Source organism: Myotis yumanensis, unplaced genomic scaffold, assembly GCF_028538775.1.
Source record: "Myotis yumanensis isolate MYYU_CA2020_CCGP unplaced genomic scaffold, mMyoYum1.0.hap1 SCAF_2, whole genome shotgun sequence".
Classification (NCBI taxonomy): Eukaryota; Metazoa; Chordata; class Mammalia; order Chiroptera; family Vespertilionidae; genus Myotis; species Myotis yumanensis.
Window position 1 is genome coordinate 42539500 of NW_027223753.1, and position 24952 is coordinate 42564451.

Genomic DNA, 24952 nt, shown 5'->3' on the forward strand with positions numbered 1-24952 from the left:
AAAGTTTTTGTAACTGGCTGAGCCTTTTCATGATGTTTTAGTCTTCGTATTAGTGGTACCAACAGGACATGGGCTTCAGGAAATGGTTACATCTTGATGGGAAAACCTCTGGATCATGAATGTGCGTTTCTTGACAAAGAGTGGTTGAAACAACAGTGCTATTACCTAAGGCTAGTGGGCTCATTATAACAGACCATAAAGCACCTCTAGTTCTGTCCATTCCATTCATTTAACAAAGGAAGCTGAGGTGAGTGGAAGTGACTTACTAAGATCTTACATTGAATGGTAGACAGAACTAGAGCAAGGGTGTAGAGGTTATGTCTAGTTCATCTTGGTAACATAACCCCATGTTCAGTATAAAATAAAGATTTTTTAAAGAATAAATAGACAAACAAGTCTCAGCGGGGCCATCCTGTCACCTACCATGTAGAGAGCAGGTTATAGTTTGATCTACCCAGCTCCACTTTTCCAGGAATTGCTGCTCTCTACAACCAGAACCGACATATATCTAAGTACTTAGTATAAGTCTGAGCATCTAATACAAAGTGGGTCAATAAACACATTATCTAGTGATTTTGGAAATATTTGTGAGAGGTAAAGACAGAGATAGACAAACGGAGATCTCTGGGTGAGAGGTAGGTACTCTAGCAGGTTTTCCACTGTGTACTGGAAATGAGCAAAAGCTGGTCAGTTGAGATATAGATGATAGATAGATCAATAGATAGATAGATATAGATAGATCGATAGATAGATAGATAAGAGAGATATAGAGTTGACAGAAGAGAAGAGAGAAGATAGAGGAAGTTATGATAATGTTTAAGAACCTGATTTTAGTTCATTGTTACATTTCTAACTTTAGGTAGCATAATATGCTTCTCTATTCATCCAATAAATTATGTTGGTAGAGTTGATTCTCATAATTGCAACCCAAATAATCTTAACTAATTTGCCATAGAAGTATGCCTCTAACTTGTGTATAACATCTGTGCTTCCCCCCAACTTTCAAATACCTGAGTTTTTCCAATATTGTACCTTTGTTTCAAACTTCTCACTTATAAGCTATGAAAAAAATCCAATAGCTCTAAACAATAGTAATTGCAATAAGAAGCCAAGTTTTGAGTTTGTTAACAAACGTGGATTTAGCTGCTGCTAGGGATGTGAAGAATTGCTTCATTTGAAATAACAGAATGATATATGAAATTGTACTCATATAGATGATCAGCAACCAGTAAATTTTTAAGAGATTAATATTAAAAAATCCACTTTAATAAAATCAATTTTTGGAAAAGCTGCAAGCTACATAAAGAAAATTGAGTGGTAAGTGAGCCTTATACTTGTTAGAGCTTTGGGTCACTTTAGAAATCTGAAGGAAGCTTTAGATCAGCCGTGGGCAAACTACTGCCCGCGGGCCGGATCCGGCCCGTTTGAAATGAATAAAACTAAAAAAAAAAAAAAAGACCGTACCGTTTTATGCAATGATGTTTACTTTGAATTTATATTAGTTCACACAAATACTCCATCCATGCTTTTGTTCCGGCCCTCCGGTCCAGTTTAAGAACCCATTGTGGCCCTCTAGTCAAAAAGTTTGCCCACCCCTGCTTTAGATTATCTACTCAGGTAAAAGCACATTTGTATACAGCTTGGTGGATATTTAGAGGGTCCAAAGAGATCCTTGGAGGTGAGAAACTGATTTTAAATAACTTTATATTTCTTTAGATAGTTCAACATTCTGTTTGACCACTAAAGCCAGGGAAAGGGTAAATTTGTATGGACCCAAATTAAGCTCAACTCACTCATTCACACATCTTATACTGTTTTGGGTCCCATTGCATCTAAATGAAGGCCAAATTCCTTGCTTGGCACACAAAACCATTCAAGTTCTTGCTCTTGCTATCTTCTTTCAGTCCTACTTATACATATTTTTTCTCCAGCCACATAGAACCAGAGAAAAATGAGGTTGTTTTATGCCTTATACATGCTGTTCCCTCTTGCCACTTATGCATTGATAGGTTGGGCTCCTCCTACTCATCCTTCAAGACAGGAGTCTTATTTCACTTCTTGTGGGAAGCCTTCCCTGGCAGCTGGGTGAGGGGCAGTTCTTTGCAGCTCCTTTATCCACTATAGCTCTTACTGTGGGCTGTTATAATAATTATTAGAGTATTTCTCCCTTCCACCAGAGAACTGGAGACTGGGCCTGTGGCATAGTCACTTATATGTCTGCAAGGTCTGGTTAGTGGCTGGAACATAGTTCTTAAGATATGCTTACTGGATGAATCAGTGAATGAGTGAGTGATTTTATTTGGGGCAATAAGAAAGTTGCTTTACCAAACCTCCGCTTCAATTTCCCTTTCTGAATTCTGTTGATACAGGGATGTGAGAGGAATCAATTATTGCAGAGCTGCAGCAAAACCCTCCAAAAGAGGCAAAATAAAAGAGCAAAGTCTATTTTTCATAATCTTATTCACAACAGACTTAACACTCAAGGAGAAAGCGCTTGCTGCTGTTTCCTGCATGGCAAGTGGCTTGCCAAAATGGATACTATTTTTCTAAAATATTTCAAAGTGTGAAGTGCATGAAGAGGCCTCCCGTCATTTTAAGATGAATTATGTTCTAATCCGGGCATTTTAAAAACAACAACAACAGAAAAACTCAGGCTGGTTTTCAATTCTGTCTGCATCTCCTCCTGGCTAAGTGCTGGGAATATTAAAACAGATTTTTACTGCTTGCCAGATTTTTTTTTTTTTAAAGCAAAGAAAGAACCCATTATATTTTAAAATGTGATGTCTGGCGAGAAGGTCACCCTCCGTTTCTGGAAGCTGGGCTGAAAATGTTAAAATAGGTCTCCTGACCACCCTTTATTTTGATGGCAGCTGGTGGATGGGTCACAGGCTTTGGAGGGACACCTGTGCACGTGCTACAGGTCCAGTTTCTTGAGGCAGATGGCACGCCTGTCACCAAGTGGTGATGAGGTCTCTGCATGCATGCTGGCTAGGACAGGGACCAGCCCACACTCTAGGAGTTCTGCTTCCCTTCTCTGCCGGAGGAGAGTCTCAAAGTCATAGATAGTCTGACGTCAAGGCGTTGGGTGGAAATAAAAAACCCAGAAGGGAGGGCCCCACCCCGCATCAGAGACCAGAAGGGGAAGGACCGGTGAAGCCCTCCCCGAGCTGCATACACCCAGGTGCGTACCATATGTTCGGTTTTGCCCTGAGACATCTCAGGGACTTCAGCCTGCACTGCAGTGGCAGAGGTTTCCTTTCCCTCCTTTCCTAGACAAGAAATAAAAAGTGGAAGGGTTTAGTTTGGTCTCTTCATTTTAATACATGCCCCCAGGCAAAGAAGATGTTGAGGCTCTTCTATATGGCTGGCACTGTGTTGGGTGGTGGGGATACACTGGTGGGTAAGAAAGGCCGATTCCTGGCCTGATAGAGCTCTCAAAAGGGAGGCAGATGCTACATAACTACTCAAAATGATCATCTCATTACCAACTATCATAAACACACCACAGGAGAATGTGAAAATATTTAAACTTATTTTGGGGTATGTTTGAGTGTTAGAGGATCAAAGAAGACTTCTTGGAGGAAGTGACACTTAAACTGGCAACCTGAAGCGTGAGTAGGAGTTTCCCGGCAAAGGTGATGGTGGGTGCATATGGTACAGAGCGTTCCAGATAAGTACAGACAATAGCCTGAACCGCCCTGAATCAGGAGGGCTTTTACAGTCTGCGGAGTGATCCTGTCTCTTAATACAGAAGCAGGCACCTCTGCCTCTCCCTCCACACAGGTGTGTGCTTGAAGTTCAGGTAAAACCTTTGTCTTATCCCTTCCTTGCTCCTTTCAGTGGTCAGAGATCCTGTGCAGGAAGATGTTTGAATAGCATCCTTAACCCAGAGATTCTATAAGTTGCTCATTTGGCTGTCTTCATGGATAGAAGAAATTTCTTTAGGATTCAGGAAAAAGACACAATGACCTTCTGCTAAAACCCTCTAAGACAGCGGTTTTCAACCTGTGGGTCGAGACCCCTTTGGCGGTCAAATGACCCTTTCACAGGGGTTGCCTAAGACCATCCTGAATATCAGATATTTACATATGATTCCTAACAGTAGCAACATTACAGTTATGAAGTAGCAACGAAAATAATTTTATGGTTGGGTCACAACATTAGGAACTGTATTTAAAGGGCCAGAAGGTTGAGAACCACTGCTCTCAGAGTTATTGTGAGTACTGTGAGTATTCCTCATTCATCACTCAGTACCTTCCATCAGACTGGAGACTGATTTCTCTTACAAATCTGTGCGATGACCACACAGTCCAGATTTCTGGGTGCTTCAGCTCCAGTATTTAATGCAAATTCAAATATGCCATTAAGAAATACATACTGCTTCTGAGTTGGGTTTCACTATCCTATATAATAAAAGGCTAATATGCAAATCGACCTAACAGCAGAGCAACTGGTTGCTGTGACACACACTGACCACCAGGGAGCAGACGCTCAAAGCAGGAGCTGCCCCCTGGTGGTCAGTGCACCAGAAGATGAGCTCACAGCTGGCGAGTGCAACAGTGGTGGTGGGAGCCTCTCCTGCCTCTGTGGCAGCGCTAAGGATGTCCGACTGATGGCTTAGGCCCGCTCTCCAGGAGAGCGGGCCTAAGCTGTCAATTGGACATTCCCTGAGGGCTCCTGGACTGTGAGAGGGCACAGGCTAGGGCGCTAGGCTGAGGGACCCCCCTGAGTGCATGAATGACGTGCACTGGGCCTCTAGTTTTTCAATAAGTTCTGACTCCTTTCTCTACTGGCTGCATGACCTTGGGCAAGTTACTTGACCTCTTTGTTTCTCAATGGCCACTTCTGTAAAATGTGGAGAATGCCACCTAGAGGTTACTGTGAAAATTAAATGAACTAGAAAAGATAAAGCAAATACCTGGAGCATAGCCAGCGTTCACTAAATGTTAATTAATAGAATTACCTATCTAAGGATGTTTATATAAATAAATTCACCTACCAGATTAAAAAGCCGTTTGTTAGACTTTTAACACCACACCTGCAAATCATTAAGAATCTTCTCCCTCAGTTTCTTGATGGAGAAAACAATGCGATTTCATAATCTTCTCTGAAGCCCCAGTACCCAAGATTAGAATAAGGACTCAATGCATGCTTGTTGACTAAGTGAATAACCTTGTGCCTTAATTTGGAGTTTGGTAAATAAAATCATTAAATATATAGTTCTGTTTCTCCAATTCCTTTTCAGACCCTAGAAGAGAAGGAGTTTTCTCTGTATTTCTGTATCCTCCCATACTTAGCCCAGCCACCATACAGAGTAAAACTTAATAGATGCTTAATGAGGATCTTGATGACAGCCAGTTAGGCCTGCCTCTTCCAGGCAGGTCTAATTACATTTGCTGAAAACTTAAGTTGTCATGGGAACTCATCATCACTTAGTAGCAATGGCCCCTGCTTATTTCACCCAGAATGTAAAGGAAGCTTTGTTTCCTGTAAATGAAAAGAGGTTTACATTATTCTGAATCATAGAGTCAGAGAGTTAACGGGATTCTAGAAACAGTATATAGCATAAGGGCAGAAAGGTGGATTTTGGTGTCAGACCCGAATGCTAGTTCTGCCTCTTCCCTTTACAAGCTTTCAGATTTTAATTTTGTCATTTGTGAAAAGGGAATGATATCATCAATTTGCAGTAATGTGGGGATTTTGCCTTAACATAGGAAAGATGCTCAAAACAGGACTTATTGCCGAAACCGGTTTGGCTCAGTGGATAGAGCGTCGGCCTGCGGACTGAAAGGTCCCAGGTTCGATTCCGGTCAAGGGCATGTACCTGGGTTGCGGGCACATCCCCAGTAGGAGATGTGCAGGAAGCGGCTGATCAATGTTTCTCCCTCATCGATGTTTCTAACTCTCTCTCTCCCTTCCTCTCTGTAAAAAATCAATAAAATATATTTAAAAAACAAAACAAAAAAAAAACAAAAAAACAAAACAGGACTTATTATTTGTTGTTGTGTTATCTATAATAATAAAAGCTTAATATGCTAATTAGGCTGGGCAGCCAAACGACCTTCCAGATGAAGCCAGGGCTATGAGGGCCGAGCCCCTTGCACGAATTTTGTGCATCGGGCGGCTAGTTATAATTATGTGACCTTAAGCATATCTAGAAGAGGATTTAACATTAACTAGGATGTGCCAGGCATTCTTCTGGGTACTGTTCATATGCATTATTCCTTTTAGTATAAGGTCTAGAATCTAGACTTTGTCCTAGTTCAGTTTCTCTTTATTGTCTGCACTTCTGAAACTTCTTTTAGGAGAAAATACAGGCTAGTCCTCCTGGTGTCTTTTAAGTTTCTCTGTCTCCCTCTTAATACCTATAAGCATATAAAAAGCTAATGATTTGCACATGTAAAAATCGGTGGAGAAACCCCAAGGCAGAGCTATTTTTTTTTCTTTCTAACACAGCAGGAAGGATAAATAATAACCATCTGTCTAGTCTGCCAGCTGAACACTTGTACTGGAGGAAATCAGCCAAGCTGGCTTCTAGAGATTTCCAGGTGTTGGAAGGGTCAGGTTTTACAGGGCTTCCCGTGGATTCTGATAGTTACACAGCCAGTGCTCCCATTCCTCCCCCCCCCCCACTCTCCCTGTCCTCCCCTGTCCACTGACTCCCCGCAAATAACTTGAATCAGTGGTCCTCAGTGCTGGCTGCTAACATGCTCATACCTGGGGAGCTTTAAACATTACCAATTCCCAGGCATCATACCAGGCCAATGAAATCAGAACCTCTAGGGGTAAGAACCCAGTTCAGGACTTGTAAAGAATTCCCTAGATAATTCTCAAGTGAAGCCAGGGTAGCTAAACACTGACCTCAGTGGACCTACTGATGAGTTCTTGTGAGAAGGAAAACAATATATGTCAAATATCTATATATGCCAGACACTTCCCTCATGTTTTCTTATCTCAAAAATAACCCTGTGAGGTAGAAACTATCTCCATTTGACAGATGAGGAAACTGAGGCAATGCAAGTTTCAATTACCTGCTATGACAACAGAGGTAGGGATAGGTCTGGGATTCTAATTCATTCATTTATTCAACAAGCATTTGTTAAGTGCTTACTATATACTAGGCCCCGTTCGAGGCACTATGATACAACTATGAACAAGACATAATCTTTTCATGGAGTGTGCATTCCAGTGGTGGAGACAAACAAATAGATACATAAAATAATGTCAAGTAGTGATAAATGTTATGAATACATCTAAAGCCTATTATGGGCATAGAACGTAGTGGCAGTTGCTATTTTAGACAGGGCATCTGCCAAAGGCCTCTCTGAAGTGACATATAAATAGAGCCATGAGTGAGGAAACAAGGAAGAAAGGCATGAAAATGTCTGGGGAGAGAGCATTTCAGAAAAGAACTATGGCAAGGGCAAAGCCTGTTTAGTGTGTTCCAGCAAGAGCTGAGAAGAGAGCCTTGCAGACCCAGGATGTAAAGGGAAGATAGTGGGTTAAGTATTCACACAACTAAAGGGCCTCATGGGCCATGCATGTGACTGGAGTTGTTTTTTTTATTATTTTGGCTTCTCGGCATTCATTTCTTCTCTGATATTCTTCCCTTTATTACCCTCTTATAGTGACAGCAACTGTATTTTGCTTTGTGTGGACAACTCCCATCCCAGTGTGTGGTGTGGTAGCAATGTTTCGGCTCCAGGCTTGGTCTCAAAGAGTTGAAGACTAGGATGGGTCTTACATCCAATGAAGAGTGGTGTCTTTATAAGAGAAAAGAGAGAAGATCTTAGAAAGAGGGATGCAGAAGGAGGAAAGCCATGTGAAGACAAAGGTAGGGTTTGTAGTTATGCAGACACAGCCAAGGAATGCCTGGGGCCCCCAGACCTGGAGGAGGCAAGGCAGGACTCATTTTTAGAGCCTTCAGAGGAACATGATTGATTTCAGACTTCTGGAAATATGAGAGAATAAAGTCCTATTATTTTAAGCCACCCAGTTTGTGGTATTTTATTACAGCAGCCCCAAGGAAATGAATATACTCACCATCCTCTTTTCGCTCTTTCAGTCTCTCAATATTCCTATAACAAATCCCCCAATTTCCTGTTTTGAGTTCCCTCTGTTTGACATACCTAGTAAGGTTTTTGTTTTTCTGCTAGAATAGAAACTGACATACTTCCCCACCCTCAGATGCTCAGTACCTTGCATTTTGATCCAAAAGGCAATCAGTAAATGGTTGATGGATATAGTATATAGAGAAATTGCAACAGCAGATTAATACTAATGCATATTTTTTTTCACTTGTCATATTTAAAACTAGCTAGTTGCTAAATATTTTGTCTAATTCATCCTTATAATTTTACTTAATAATATGTCTTGGTAATCTTCCTGTATTAGGCCAGCCAAGTTATTACAGTTGCATAGTTTTATCAATTGGATATATTGTAATTTAAGGAAATGGTTCCTAAAGAATCTTTATATTGTTTCCATTTATTAAAACATTAAAAAATGCTGCCATAAACACACACACACACACACACACACACACACATCTGTGGAGTGGTTTTTTTTGTGTGAGTTATCAGTCAGATAGGTCTGTACCCTTGATCTAAGGAACTGCATGACTAAAGTTTCAATAAATAATACCAACTTCCATAATTGTGCTACATTCACCATAAAGGGCTATCACTAGAGAATGCTTCATGATATAATAAAAATTGGAGAGTTATGCATTTTATGATCCAACTGCCCTAAAAGAATAGTCATTAAGTTAATTCTCACTCTTATTTTTTCTGCACTGGTGAGCCATTTAAATTTCTGGGAGCAATGAAATCAAACCCAACAAGCAAACAGTTGGAGCTAAGCATTAGAGTCAACAATAGCTCTGGGAAATAGGAGGTGCTCAGAGGAAGAATATTACTAAACTCACCTGTAGGCAAGTCAGAGGACAAATCAGAGGAAGCTCTGCTCAACAACTCAACAAAATTCTGCCATCTGTGCAAAAACAGAGACAAAATATTGGTGATCAATATCATTGCTCTGGAAGAATGTGCAACAAAGCTCAAAGTTTATATTGATAGTTTTGAAGGAGCTTTTTTATTCATCCTCCCTGGAGGGCATGCTTAGAGAGTTGGGAAGGGAGAGAGAGAGAGAGAGGAGAGAGAGAGAGAGAGAGAGAGAGAGAGAGAGAGAGATTGAGACATTGATTGGTTGCCTTCTGAGAGAGAGAGAGAGAGACATTGAGACATTGATTGGTTGCCTTCTGAGAGAGAGAGAGACATTGAGACATTGATTGGTTGCCTTCTGTAGCCTTCAGTATGCTTCCCAACTGGGGATCAAATTGGAAACCCAAGTACGTGCCCTGACCAGCAACCAGCAACCTTTCTGTGCAGGGAGGACACTCAACCAACTGAGCCACTCCTGCCAGGCTTGAAGGAGCTTTCTGACACCTGTATTATTCAGGCTACAATATAGGAAACAGAAGCTCCTTTAAGTATCTCCACTAGAAAGGACTTCAATATAAGGAATTAGGTGCCCACAAATGACTGCAAGGCCCAGTAGAATGGAAATTGATGTCTGTTGCTAGGCTCAGGGTCAGGCCTCCCTCAGCAGATATAGTCTAGAAACCAGGACATTGCAGGAAATTCTGGCTCATGTCTCAGTTGCCCCTGACCATGAGGTTGGTGTGCATTTTAGCCACTGGAAAACTGATGCCTACCAGGGTCTGGGGTTCCTACTACTGCAGGAAAATAAATACTTAAAATATCTTTGTCCCACTTCTCACTTCCTTCTGTCTTTTAAATCTCTGATGGAACTTAAGTCAATTTCAGAACTTTGGTGTCAAGAGAGTTTTAAAAAATGTTTTTAGCCTTCCCAAGTATGGGATGCATTGCAACACAGGAGAGAGCATAGAAGGGAGTAGGAATGAGTGCAAATAGACACTATTTAGTGAAGTCCTTAAGCAGAAATTGCATTGAGCAATACATCTACATGTGACAATCAGAGTCATGTAAGCTTACACGTACTTTAGGAATGCTTTGGTATTGAAAAATCACTTATATTTGCTTGTCCAGCATCCATCCACTTTCCATTTATATACAAATATGTTCTTTTCTGGGGCAATGGACCACAATCAAGGTCCCATACCCTTCCCTGGACAGTGCTGTGTCTCACCTTGTCTAATTAATCTTTATCACTTTCTCCATTCCCACTTCCTTCCCTTCCTCCCTCTCTCCCACTCTCTGTCTCTGTATCTCTCCTAATTTTTGATTTGGCACTTCCTGAAGTTTTATTTTTCCCTAATTTTGTGTAATATTTCATATCCTTTCAAATATTTATTTTGCTTATGTGAGCCAAGGGCAGTTTCTGTTGCTAGCAACCAAATTACATCTGATAAGAATTTTTATCTCCTTCTTACCCATCAGAAGTTAAGCAAAAAGAAAGAGCTAGCTGTGAGATATATGTCCTAGGTTTTCTAGAAGATTTCTAGTGTCACGTGATTGTATTCTCTTTAAATAAAAATAATTCGTTAGCTATGTAACTAGTTTTGCTTACATTGCATAAAACATTTCCCATACATGATATCACAAACCAGCAAAGTTCTTAGATTGGTACAGAAAAATATGGCCTCCAGAGCTTCTTCATTCATTTTGGGGCACATGAATACATCAAGCATAGGTATATAGAACCGCAAGCCAGATAAGCTGATGACTACATCAGCTGCTGAAGGCTAGGCAAGGAAGGACAAGCAGGATCTGATATTAGCACAGATCTGGGAATGAACTGCAGTAGAAGTAGTTCCTGTCTTTTACACTTGCTGCAATTTATTTCTAGGCCTTTACAGGAGCGCCAAGCTTATAACTAGAGCATCTTCTGATCTGTTGAAAAACAACAGCCTGACAAACAAAACCAAGATCCATTCATATTTTCACACTGCATAGCATTTATTTTTTCAAAACTGATAGGAGTTATCAAATATGAGATGAGGCCTCTGGAAAAATGGCACCGGAAACTCTCTTGCCCCTTCTTGATTATGTGGTGATAGTAGGGGAAGGAGACAGTGGGAAAATTTTCTAAGTACTGAGTGTGGACGTTACCTGATTTAAATGGTGCATAGGACTAATATGACTAATACATTTCTTAAGAATCTTTGAATAAAATGTTTTCTATATTTTTAATTAAATTTATTGGGGTGATACTGGTTAATAAAATTATATAGGTTTCAAGTGTATCATTCTACGATACATCATCTGTATATTGCATTGTGTGCCCATCACCCGAAGTAAAATCTTCCATATTTTTTATTTGACCTTAGCACCTTCCAAAAGTCATTGGCAACTTAAATGTGAGAATGGGCTCTGGTTGTCATAACAAGACTATAATTCTAATCACAGAAGCAGGTGCCAAACTCCTAATATCAAGTCAAAGAAATCGGGACTAGAGGACAAGGTCTGTGAGTCAGATCCTAGATTCAAACAGATCTGAGTTCAAATTCTAACGTCAATTTAATTTATTAAGTTAAAATGGCCTTCAGTGAGCTTTCTGAGGACTTTATGTGCATTTCTCATTTAATTGAAATAACCACTTGATGAGACATGTAGCTAACTTGCCCAAGGACATGGATCAATGAGGCAGCCAGGATGTGAACCCTGGCTGTCTGAAATCCTCTGCCCTTGACCACTGTACTATGTGATCTTGCATATGAATGTAATGTAACTTGGCTTCATTTACATTTTCCCTCTTTGGAATTCCATAAGCACAGCTCCACTGTCTCCTGACATTTATTATTGTAGAAGTTTGAGGTTAGTCTGATTTTTGTTCATTTGTAATTATTTTTTCTCTTTATTTCCTTTGGTTTAGTTTTGTTTTGTTTTTGGCCTAGAACTTAAATACTTTGTCTTTTTAATACATAAGATTTGTCAGGATTGACATGGGTACATTTTTTTCTTAATTTAGTTTAGAGCAGTATGAATCCTTTTCATCTGTACACAGATAATTTTTTTTCTCTTCTTCCATCTTTGTAAAGTTTCTTCAGTTGTAACTTTTGTTTTTATATCTTGAACAATTTTTCTGTTTTTTTTTTTTTTATCTTTCAATACCAAGGCTTTGAGGGTTCGATTTCTAGTCTTATTCTTCTAGATCTACTATCTTTTCTAATTTTCTTCTCTGTTCTTCAGATTTTGTGGGAACCTCTCAAAATTGACATTATGTATTAGATTATTTTTAGTGCTAATTTTGCTTTTTTATTGAGTACTGGTTACTCTTTTTTTGATAAATAATATTTTATTGGAACACAGCCATTTAGTTATGTGTTGTTTTTTTACTGCTTTCAGGCTATGATCACATATTTGAGTAGTTGCAACAGACTGTAGACCCACAAAGCCTAAAACATTTACTATCTGGCCCTTTATAGAAAAGGTTTGCTGATATAAACATTTAACATAAATGCCATCATACCCTCATATATCTAGTAGTATTCACATTTCCTTAACTGTTTCATAATTTTTATTGAGATATAATTTACACAACAATGTGTTAGTTTTAGGTGTAGAACTAAATGATTCAATATATGTACATACTGTAAAATGACAAACACAGTAGGTCTAGTTAACATCCACTACCACATATAGTTACAATCCAGTTACCTCTTAATTCTACCTCTTAACTGTTTGCTTGAAACTATCCAGAATTCCCCAAGGTTTTACTAATTTCTTCTATTAACCTTTGGTGCTTTTAAAATTCATTTTTATAGCCGTTTAATCTCATTATGCTTATTATTTTCCAATTCATTTCAACAGAGGACATACTAGTACCTTCTTATATCCTGTAGAGAACAGAGGTGATTATCTAGTTTCTAGAGTAAATCATTTAAAAAAGTTTGTTGTATTTGGAGACTGCAGAATCATGATTCCCTCATTATGTTTGCAGTGTTTTAAAAAATTGGCCCTTCTATGTTGGATTTTCTCTTTATTCAGGGTCAAATGAGGAACTATTTCCATTCAGCACAATACAGCGAATGAGTTGTATAGATTTCCGTTGGCCTACCCACTGCTCATTTAATCCTGTAGTTAAAGGGCAGGTGGCAACTGCCACCAACGCCTGGATGCCTGGTGCCCCTCAGTTGGGACCACCTCAGGGGTGGGATCTTTTTACCCCACCTATTGAATATCAGACACTAAATCAGTGTAGTATGTCATGATCGATATAACCCTCAGCATATACAATTACCAGCCTACACAACTGTATTTTCAGGAATTTTGCTTCATCAGATGTAAACACCATAGCCAACTTTTCCCTTTCCTGCCTTCCTTTCCCCAACTTACTGCTCTGTCAATCCTGGGAGTTGTACTCTCTGCATAGGTACAGAAAGGAGTGTGCAGTGTTGACCCTGAGAAGAAGTAACCTGCCAAGGATTCCTTGTGGTTAATTGGGCTCAAATTCATAACCAGAATCTAACAGCCATTGCTGACAGAGGCCTCTCACATACACTGCACTTCAGGGAAAAAGCCACACACTGAGCTGCCAGCCTCTTGCACTGTGTTCCTGCAGGCTGACTGGATGCTTATAAGGGAGTTCCTGGAATCGTCTTTCAACCAATGGGTTGAGACCTGCACTGCCCTGTCCAATCAGTAACGTACAGCTCTAGCCTCATTTGCATCTTTACTGACCAATCAGAGCAGCTCCATAATACCAATCAGAACATGTGAATCAGATGGTATTATTTGGGCCAATCAGAGTGTGTAAATCTGGATTTCTCATTTGCATAGAAGTGGACCTATCAGGAAGGGAAGGGGGTGGAAACTTTACATAAGCAGGCCTTCCCTGGTGGGGACCAGTCTTTTCCTTTCTAGGCCTCTCTGGTTTGCACTCTGTTTACCTGAATAAAGTTTGTCCTGTTTACCGAACCCCAGACTCAGAACTCCTGTGGCATTAGACTGGTGGCAGTGACCTTTTGTTGACAGCAGGTAAGTGTATGTTTGTGCGTTCTTGAGTGAGGGACGGAGGAGGTGGAAACAGAGCTACAGAAAGCACCTGTGTTACTTTCTGGTTGGTTAAAACATGGAGCCTTCAAATCAAAGGGAAGGCACAAAATGTCTTCTTTCTTCTGCACTTCTTTTAGGTAGGCAGGGTAAAACTTGGGGAACCAACTCATTAATTCGTCCAGATTCCGTGTGTTTACAGTTGGTAGAGATTCCTTTTAGATTGTGGCGTTATTAGTTTTTGCTACTGGTGCATTGCTTGTGTCTTTATTTGTCCACTGGAATTTTGATAATGGGTTGTGAAGAAAGTGACATTTTATACAGAACATTTTATATATAGAAACAAGACAAAACAGAAGCCAAACACACAAAATGTGACCTTTTTCATAGAAATACCCTTGTAATCATGATGAAATTAATTACAGGTGGCATGTTTCTCCGCGCTTCATATAGGCTTAAATCAAAGGTGTTCAGGTGCTTCCTTCCCAAGCCCATTACCTTTCCCCCTGTGAAATATACACTTTGGTCATAACAACAGTGTGGTTCTCCAAACTTGCTATGTTTTGCTCACTTTTTTGCGCCTTCTCTTTGAAATACTATTCCCCATCTCTCATCTGACTAGTTCCTACAAGTTAAGCTGACATACGTGATAGAACAGTGCTGCAGAGAAGGTCTGTTCAATTGCTAGACTCAAAGGTTAACTCCCGTGATTCGAAGAGTTTAATCATTCTAGCCATTCCTTTGGGAATGTAATCACCTCCAGCTGAGAAGGTACAAAGTCTGCTAGACCAGTGGTTCTCAACCTTGGCTGCACATTAGAATCACCTGGGAATCTTTTTAAAATCCTGATTTCTGGGCCTCATCCTCCGGAAATTCTGTTTCTTTGTGATGGGGTGGGGCCACAACATTAGTAACAAAGAAACAGAATTTCCGGAGGATGAGGCCCAGAAATCAGGATTTTAAAAAGATTCCCAGGTGATTCTAATGTGCAGCCAAGGTTGAGAACCACTGTGCTAGAAGGAGGAGGCAGATGGGAAGGCGACTATGGAGGAGACTATGGAGGAGACGGTTAGCCTTTAAGGCAGGGGTGGGGAACGTCCGGCCAGAGGGCCATGTAAGGCCCGACAAATCATTTGGTCTGGCCCTGCCAAGGCATTAGGGGTGAGTTGATTAAATGTTTGAGCAAATATAGCAATTTTTAAGCTGATAATTTTGTATGGCTCTCAAATGATATTATAAATATCCAAATGGCCCTTAGCAGGAAAAAGTTCCCCACCCTTGTTTTAGGGGCTGTATAGTTTACTCAGGCTGCCATAACAAAATTCCACAGACTGGGTGGCTTAAACAACAGAAATTTATCTTCTCACAGTTCTGGAGGCTAGAAGTTCAAGATCAAAGTTTCATCAGGTTTGGCTTCTCTGAAGGCTTAGAGATGGCAGGCTTCTTGCTGTGTCTTCACAGCTGTGTCTTTTCTCTAGGAGTACAGATTTTCTTATCTCATAAGGACACCAGGCCGATTGGATTAGGGACTAATCTGATGAACTCATTTTAACTTAATCACCTCTTTGAAGGCCTTATCTGCGAATATAGTCATAGTCTGATGTCCTCGGGGTTTCAACATATGAATCAGGGGTGGGGATGAGGATATAATTCAGCCTACAACAGGAACAAAGACACCCAACTTTTGGAACAATTTACTAAGATCTCTGAATCTCAGTTTACTCATCTCTGAAGTGGGTATGAAAAATATAACTCATGTACTGCTGGGAGTATGAAGAGATAACCCATGTAAAGCATCTAGCCTCCTGCCTGGGACATGCTAGGTGCCTTGCATGAATCTCTTACTCCCTTAGTTCAGATGGATATCTGATTCACCTGCTGGTTGCTCATTTATCATTGTTTTTCTCACCCGAGGATATTTTTTTCCATTGATCTTCAGAGAGAGTGGAAGGGGGCAGGGAGAAACATTGATGCAGTGAGACATATTGATTGGTTTCCTCTTGCTGTGCCCCCTACAGGGCTGGAGAACAAACCCACAACCTTTTGGTGTGTAGAAACACCTCTACAGCTGCGTGCTCATTTAACTGCACTATCTTCCTTTGCTTTCAGCTTCTTGGTCATGTAGCCTGAGCTAGATTCTTCTCTTCTTGCATATTCACCCTGCTAAGCAAAGTCCTTCCCTGACACACAGGCAGTAAACTCAAATTCAGACAAAAGGGTTCTTTTTCCACTTGACAGATGCAAAACCAAGAGAAAATATTGACTTGCCCAAGTTCCCAAAGCCAGTGCATTTCTGGGATAGGATTTCCATCTTGGCCTATGTGATTCCGGAACTCCTGCTGCCTTTCTGCATGGATGGGGCTAAAGGGAGATTGGGAGTTTCAAACAGTGAGAAGAGGCAACCTGCAAGCCCTGAGCTTCTTTGGATCATATCTGCTCCAAGAACTTAAAAGCCTCCCTGCTTTTATATCTGTATCCCACACCTCTCCTGGGTCCTGGAGGAGAGGCCAGGCGACACTCAGTGACTGGTTCAGAACTGTGTTCAGTATCAAGCCCAAAGGTAGACCTCAGGCAGTTTGCCCATGGCCCCTGGGCCTAGCCACCATCCTATAAACTCCAGTTCCACAAGACTTGTAGAAGAGTCAGTATGGTGTATTAAGAGCCCAAACACCTAAGCAAGAGAGCCTGCATTTGAGTTAGCCTATTGATGAATTTTTTATCAGTTGCATATTGGTTTTAGCCCCTCTGTGCCTCAGTTTCCTCACCTGATAAACAATAGTACCGACCTCATGTGGGCACTTGCAAAGATTAAGAGTCAACGTTTATAAAGTACGTAGAAAACTGCCAAGAATATAATAAGCACTATATAAGTGCTGGCTATTAATAATAACAATAACTTTATTATTTTCTTCACCGCTTATGAATTATGGGCTTCTGGAAGAGAAGACTGGAATTAATAAACTCTTAAAAGCCAGGTCCAGTTTCCAAGACCAAATCAATGGGTAGATCCAACCCATATCTTCAATAATCCACTGCTTAACAATTTTCCTATTCTCATTAAAAGTAATTGCTGAGTCAGACACCTCATGTCTCCTTTATCTCGTAAAATCCTCTGGTTGGTCTTGGGATTTTCAAACCAGTCCTTTTCAACCTAATTGCACTCTTAATAATGGGCCAGATGTGTATGGTAAGTCCTACTTAGGGCTGTGTCAATTGCTCCACTCTATTTTCAAAGCTTCTATAGCAACTTCATTATTTATCCCCTACCCCAACACAATTTGGCTTGTGTGCCTGTGTTTTAAACTGGGTTTGAAGTGTTTAATTTTGCCAATACAATTTCAGAGTATTATTTTGCCTCCTGTTCTCTCTCTGCCCTCCTTAATTACCATTTATTGTAAAGTCACACAGAAATATTAAATGCTAATTCTGACTTACATGTTCCCGGCCAAGAAGAGGGATAATAATTTCCATCCAACACAACCTGAACTCATTTTACATCAGGGTGATTCAGAGTAGAGATTTGAATCGTAATCAAGTCTTTCTCAAAACCGCCTTACCCTGGCAGTCATTCAGTAATGTCTCTGCTAATTGGTAGGCAAATTGCAAAAACTAAAATTTCAATGTTACACACACACACACACACACACACACACAGCAACAACTTTGCAACAGCATTCACGAAATTGCTCCTCTCATCAGCTCTTGCAACGTGACAGTTTAAGAAGAGATCACAATTCATTTTATTTGGTTAGATGGGGCTAATCCCACATCACCATAATCCCTCCTGATGTTTTATTGATTCTAAAGGACATTTAATCAGGAAGCAGCTCAGCACTAGAATCCTGCTAATTAGCAAGCAGCCGAATTCCAAATGGGTTCCCAATTGAACAGCAGATTAATGGACAATATGTACTAAAATAATGATTCGTGCATTCAGCTCCTGAAATGTGTGTCTGAATTGCATCTTTAATCTCTTAAGGATATAGGTTTGCATACAAAGCCCTTAACGGAATGGATTTCATTCACCAGAAGAAGCTTTAGCCAATAACTGTTTAAGGATGAAACAGGTTTATCACTTTCACGTGCAATGCTCCAGTGGTTTCATTGTTTTGATGTCCTTGAACATTCAAAGGTCAAAGACAGGTGAATAAAACAAATCAGCTCCTCTGAAATGCACATTAAACAATGGGAAAGTGAAAATATTGATATAATTATAAGTAGCCTAACCTCATTTGCTCTCCATTCACTCTTATTCTCATATCTCTGATTCTTACAATCTTGGTTCTGAACACCAACTTTTAATTGAGTATACTATATACCAGGTATAATGTGAGCTTTGATACTTGCATTTCCTCCCTTTATATTGTTGCCTTTTGAGGCTTCCCAATTTTAGCTTATTGGTTTTCTACTGGGCTCTTAGTCCACTTCTCTGCTTTTGCTGCTTAACCACCTTCCTCCACCATCACCCAACCACCCCTCTAAGGTTTTAGAGAAGAGAAACTCCCTTGTCCAAAGCTGGTCTGGCAGAAATTCATTGACTAAGCTCATCCTTCTATCATCATTTATTTATTAATTGATGTTTCCTTTAACCTTTAGCCTTCTTTGTTTTTCTGGATTGCTCTTATCAGCATGTGATATGTCACATGTTCTAACTTGTTCTTTCCCATTAGAATACAAACTTCATGAAGGAAGGAGCCTTGTTTTATTCACATCTGTATTTCCAATGACAAGAATTGTGACTGGTGTATAGCAGGCATTGAGTAAATGATTGTTAAATTAATTAATTAATTAATTACTCAACATTTACTGTGTACCTACCATATGCTAGATACCAGCCTACAAGATGTTTGAGAATAAAATAGGAAGGAAAAAGGCCTGGCTGGTGTTGCTTAGTGGTTAGAGAGTCAGCTGGAACACCGAAGGGCTGTGGGTTTGATTTCTGGTCAAGGGCACTCACTTGGGTTGCAGGTTCAATCCCCAGCCCTGGTCAGCACATGTGGAGGCAACCAAAGGATCTGTTTCTCTCACATGGATGTTTCTCCCTCTCTCTGTTCCTCCCTTCCATTCTCTCTAAACATCAATTGAAAAATATCCTCTAGTGAGGATTAACAACCACAACAATAAGTAAGTGACGTAAACAGTCATGTCTTTTGCCAGCATGGAGATCAGTATCTAGACATTAAACTAACAAATCACACAAATAAATATATAATTACAAATAGTGATAGGTGCTAGGAAATATATTAACAAGGGGCCTGATTTTGATGAGGTGATTAGAGAAGGCTTTCTTCAATTTGATCATGAGCCAGGGACTAGGAAGAATTCATGTATCTATTTCCTTTAGAGTATTTTGAGACTGTATAACTTTTCTAGTTCAGTTCAATTCCATATTTTTTTAAATACCTATCACATGCCAGGCAATCGCAAGCATGTCCAACTCACATTAAATAAATGAGGCATGCGACCCGTAGGCTGTGAGTTTGACTTGCTTGCCGGACCCTTTGGGATACATCAATGAATAAAACGAAGATCCTGCCTGTCCTATGACATATAGTCTATCAAAAATCAACAGATAACAATAAACATCACATCAGCAAATTACCAAATACATTAGAAGTTGATAAGTGTATAGAACAGTGCAAAGGAAAGCAGGTTAAAGGTGAGAATGGGTGGGGACTACAACTTTAAATAGGGTAGCCTTATTGATAGGTGACGTCTGAGCAAAAACTTGAAAAGTGGAGTAGCATGAAGATATCTGGGGAAAGAGCAGTTTAGGTAGAGGAAACATTTGGAAAATAGGTGCTAAGGTGGATTTGTACCTGGTGTGTTTGAGGAAGAAGAGGAGGACAGTGTAACTGAAATATAATGAGCAAAGAAAGTTGTAGATGGAGCCAGAGAAGTGATGGGGGAGCAGATCACATGGAACACTTTGTAAGGACTTGGGTGTTTTTTTAAAAAATATCTGAAGTAAGATGCTCTTTCAGTGTTATGAGCAAATCAATGACAAGAACTATTTTAGGTTTTAATAGGTCACTATAGCTGCTGTACTGAGGATAAACTAGGGACAAGGGAGAAGAGAGTTCAGTTAGAAGGCTATTATAGTAACACAGGAGAAAGATAATAGTTGCTTGGATGAGGTGTAGTTCAGTAACAATAGAGGTGGTGAGAAGTGACCAGGTTCTGAACATATTCTGAATATAGAGTTGATTTACTGATGGGTTACTGATGAATTGGATGTGAAGTGTGGAAGAGAGAAAAGCCAAGGATTACTGGTGTGTTGTGTTTTCATTTTTAATTCAGTTTTATATATATACTAGAGGCCCGGTGCACGAAATTCATGCACGGGTGGGGGGATGGGCGGGGAGGTCCCTCAGCCTGACCTGCACCCTCTCCAATTCGGGAGCCCTCAGGGGATGTGCTACTGATGGCTTGGGCCCACTCCCCATGGTTCTCTGCTCTCTGCGGGGCCTGCCTGCTCCACACCATGGGGATGGGCAACCAGGCCCTGCTGGGTGCTGCCTGGAGGCCCCAATTGCCTGCTCCCCGGTCACCACAGCAACTTCCCAGCAGGCCCTGTCAGGTGCTGCCTGCAGGTCGCTATCACCACCACTCAGCAGGCCCTGTCGGGTGCTGCCTGCGGGCCCCGCTTGCCTGACTGTGGGTTGCCACTGCCACCGCCCAGCAGGCTCTGCTGGGTGTTGCCTGTGGCCCCGCTTGCCTGCTGGGCCCCCGTTGCAGGGGTGACACCGCCAGCGTCCTGCCCAGCTGCTATGGATGCCACCATCTTTGTCTTGGAGTGATGGTTAATTTGCATATTACTCTTTTATTAGATAGGATATATATATATATATATATATATATATATATATATATTTAAAATCTTTATTGTTGAAAGTATTACATATGTCCCCCTTTTTTCCCCCATGGACCCCTTCTATCCTGCCCCCACCCCCCATCCCCCGCCCCTGGCCTTCACCACCCTATTGTTTGTATACTCGGGTTATGCATATATGCATACAAGTTCTTTGGTTGATTTCTTCCCACCCACCCACCCCTGTCTTCCCTCTGAGATTTGACAGTCTGTTCCAAGCTTCTAGTAATTTCCCTTTTGATTTCTACTTTGATCATAGGTTATTTGAAAGTATATTATTGGACTGGGGTTATTGGTTTTGGCTTTCTTTTTGTATCTTTCAAAAAGAAAGCATTAGGCTTATGCTTTTATGAGCATGTGAAGTGTATTTATAATTGCTCTTTTATTACTCTTATCTACTATTTCCATCATCTTTGTTTATGAATTTGCTTTTATAAGTTGGTTTTTCTCCTAATGATAGATTGTACTTTTTTTTTGTCTTCTTTTCATGCCTGGTAATTTCTGTATGAATGCCAGAAATTGTGAATTTTATATTTTTGATTTTGTTTTATTCCTTTAGAAGTTTGGGGGCTTTGTTCTTGGATGTAGTTAAGTAAGTTGGAAACAGTTTGCTCATTTTAAGCTTTATTAGGATTTATAAGATTTGTTAATTTGTCTAGAGAAATTTGGTCTCACTACAGCACAATATCCTTCTCATGACTTCACTCAATGCCACATGAGTTCCTTTCTGATTTGTGAAAATATGAACTATTCCTAGCCCTGTGTGAGCTCTAAGCATTTTCCCACCTTTTTCTTTTGGTTTTTCTTTCTTTGCACTTGTGTAGTTTCCTCAAATGCACATATTGGCCAGTTCTCACATGAAGATTCTAGGGCAACTCTTTGGAAAACTCCAGAAAGAACTCTCTGGGGATCTCTCCTCTCTGCTACTCTGTATTGTGCATTCTAGCCTCCTTGGCCTTGCTGAACTCAACAGGAAGTGGAGCACAATATTACCTGTATTTTCTATATGAGGAAACCACGATTTAGAGAGATTTTTTCTCTTTAGCTCAAGAAAAATCCTGGGCTAAGTTTAAATTCCCCCTTGTTCAATAAGGTGAGCTTTCCTCATTTTTTTTTCTCTGTCAGGAATCACTGCTCTATGCTGCCTCTTGTCCAGTCTCTGAAAACTATTCCTCCATATAGTTTGTCCTATCTTTTAGTTGTTCAAGGTAAGATGGTAAATTTGATTATTGATAGTTGATAATGGCTTGAAATGGAAGTTCAATGCTTTTGTTTTTCTCTGGCTAAGTGTTTGGCCTTCACACATTGCAGCTGGGAATAGTTCATATTTTCACAAATTGGAAAGCATTTGACCTTAATACATTGCGGACAAATCACGAGAATTCTCGCTTCATATTACACAGTGTTTTACAAAGTATCATACTTTAAAAAGATATTAGCTTGTAAGAACATGTAATAAATAACTTCAAAATGCAATGGGTATTTCATTTTAAAGCATGCCTTTAACATTTATGTAAAACGTTTTTTTGTACTCATTCAATAGAAACTTATCTGGCCACTAGGCAAAGCTAGCAATAAAACTACTGGTCCGCAATGTGTTTTAAAATAAGCAAACATGTCTTAACTCTGTCTTTAGGTAATGAAATTGATTGTTTCACACACAAAACTTCTAATTTAGAGACAGATCTCTGTGTTTGGTATCCTTTCAGAGGACTCTGTGCATAAAAAATCAACTTACTTTATTTCATTTTGGTAAGCCAAATCTTGATGATTGAGCAATGTTTCCAGAAGGCTCAAAGTCAGATATAATCCATGTTTTCCACAGATAGCTCTGACCTGCACATAAAAAGAACATTGTCACTGTAATGAAATTAAAAATTAGAACCTATATGATATTTAAAAAATATATTTTATTGCTTTTTTACAGAGAGGAAGGGAGAGGGATAGAGAGTTAGAAACATCAGTGAGAGAGAAACATCGATCAGCTGCCTCCTGCACACCTCCTACTGGGGATGTGCCTGCAGCCAAGGTACATGCCCTTGACCGGAATCAAACCTGGGACCTTTCGGTTTGCAGGCCGATGCTCTATCCACTGAGCCAAACCAATTAGGGCTGATTTTGATAAAGAATTAATACCCCAGAGTGTACTGTACCATTAGGATATCATTCAAGACAAGAATGTCCAACTAAATGTTCAGCAACAGCAAGATTTTATTTGGTTGACACAGAGTATAGTTCATTACCCAGAAGTCACTGAACTTTAAAATTCTGATCTTACATATTTGTCAGCCACAGAATTGGTGGTCAAGTCCTAGAAATTATATACTAATAATATAGGTAAATTGCAAAATCTTTTTGTATATCTACTTTGATTTACAAAACAAGCTTGTTGTATTAGCATGGTTAATATTACCTGTATTTTATATATGAGGAGAAACCAAGATTTAGGGAGATTAAGTGATTTTTTCAATGTCACATAAATCATGGAACTTAGTCTAGAAACTAGATGTTCAATAAATTACTTGTTGGATGAATGAATGAAGTGTCAAGGCAGTTTCCTATGTACTTAGTATTCTGAGTCTAGTTGACAAACCAATTCAGTTCTCAACTTGGTGGGTGGGTGATACTTAAATTCAAACATGTCAAACTTTTAGGGGTGTGATAGCATATGTTGTATGGTTAGCATAATGTTTAAGCATATAGACTTTGGAATAAAACAGGACTTATTCTGAACACCCAATCTGCTGCCTGTTATCTGTGTGACCTTAGGAAGCTACTTAACCTTGCTATGCCCAGTTACTGCATCTACTAAATAAGACTATAGTGTTTTCTGCTTCTCAGAATTCTGTGAAAATTACACGAGAAAATAAGCAGTTAGAATAGTGCCGGGCTTTTGGTAGACATTGAATTAATATCTGTTGAATAAAGAAAAGAAGGAAGGGAGGGAAGAAGAAGAAAAAGGGAAAGAGAGAAGAGGAAAGGAAAGAAGTAGAAAGAGAAAGAACAAGAAAGAGGGATGGGGAAGGGAAAGAGAATGGAAAGAAGGAAGGAAGGGACAAAATAAAGAAAAGAAATGTCTAATTTAGTGTTAAATAGTAGCTACTATTATTATTTTGAGAGCAATTTCAGTATAATAAGTGCATATGGCATGTCTTTTTAGTCTGATCTGGCTTTTTAACATCATGGGGCTTTGCTGACTCTGGAGAGATTGCTCCTCCCAGGGCTAGCCAATTCCTAGATAAAGTAATGGACTGGCAGAAAAGTGTGCCCTTCATATGCAAACCAACCACCTCCTTCATTGGGCTCTCACGCTTGAGCCACTTTCCCCCTGTGCTTGTCACCCCAGGGCCAAGTATTGAATAAATCAGAACAGAATCTATGCCTCAGAGTCCAAATTATTCAATGTAGTCAACCCTAAACCTGGTTTCCCTGCCTTGCTCATTCCACAATGAAGGCCTTGCCCACATGTCCCCTGATAGTCTCTGGTGCTCCCCTATGTGACCTAGGGGCGTGCCATGCCCTTTCCTCTTGGGAACTATGAGTACCACACTATTTTTTCAATGGCAAGCATCTCCTGCTCTGTTGGTCTGACCATACCTGAATGATAATAAAACCAAGACTTAAACAAAAACAAGAAGATAATTTTCACTTGTTTATATGGAAGGAAACTAACAACAAATTTAGATTTGAAACTTGCAAGCATTACTTACTAAGTGTAGAGAAAGGAGTTGTGTCAGGGAAGCTTAACAGCAAAACAAAACAAACAACACACACACACACACACACACACAAACAAACACACACACGATCGATTTGAAATATGAAGAAACAGCTAAGAGTTGGCTAGGAGAATAAGGGGTTTGGGAGAATCCAGGCAGAGGAAAAGCATTGTAAATAATGGGTGAGAAAGAGCATGGTGCTTTTTTGAGACTGACTGTATTTTGACATTATTCAATATAGTTTTATACCCCTTTCCATGCTGAGCAGTAATTATCTGTTCATTAGAGCTTCTCTACAAGACAGTGGTCTACTGAGGGCTGGAATTGTGTTTTATTCATTTTCTTACCACCACTGCCTAGCACACTGTTATAAAATAAAAGAGCAA

The 24952-nt window shown here is 40.0% G+C and overlaps 1 protein-coding gene across 2 annotated transcripts in view; it reads right to left on the reverse strand.

Moving 5' to 3' along the window:
• Nucleotides 1–24952, reverse strand: part of CUNH1orf87 (chromosome unknown C1orf87 homolog) — a 73622-nt gene that overhangs the window by 8415 nt on the left and 40255 nt on the right. The window contains exons 8-10 of one of the 2 annotated variants that reach the window (XM_070403356.1): nt 22586–22683; nt 8927–8991; nt 3190–3269 (exon numbers count right to left, since the gene is read on the reverse strand). In XM_070403356.1, coding sequence (XP_070259457.1) covers nt 3190–3269; nt 8927–8991; nt 22586–22683 — 243 coding nt within the window. The remainder of the gene's footprint in view (nt 1–3189; nt 3270–8926; nt 8992–22585; nt 22684–24952) is intronic. The other variant, XM_070403357.1, reaches the window with a different exon arrangement.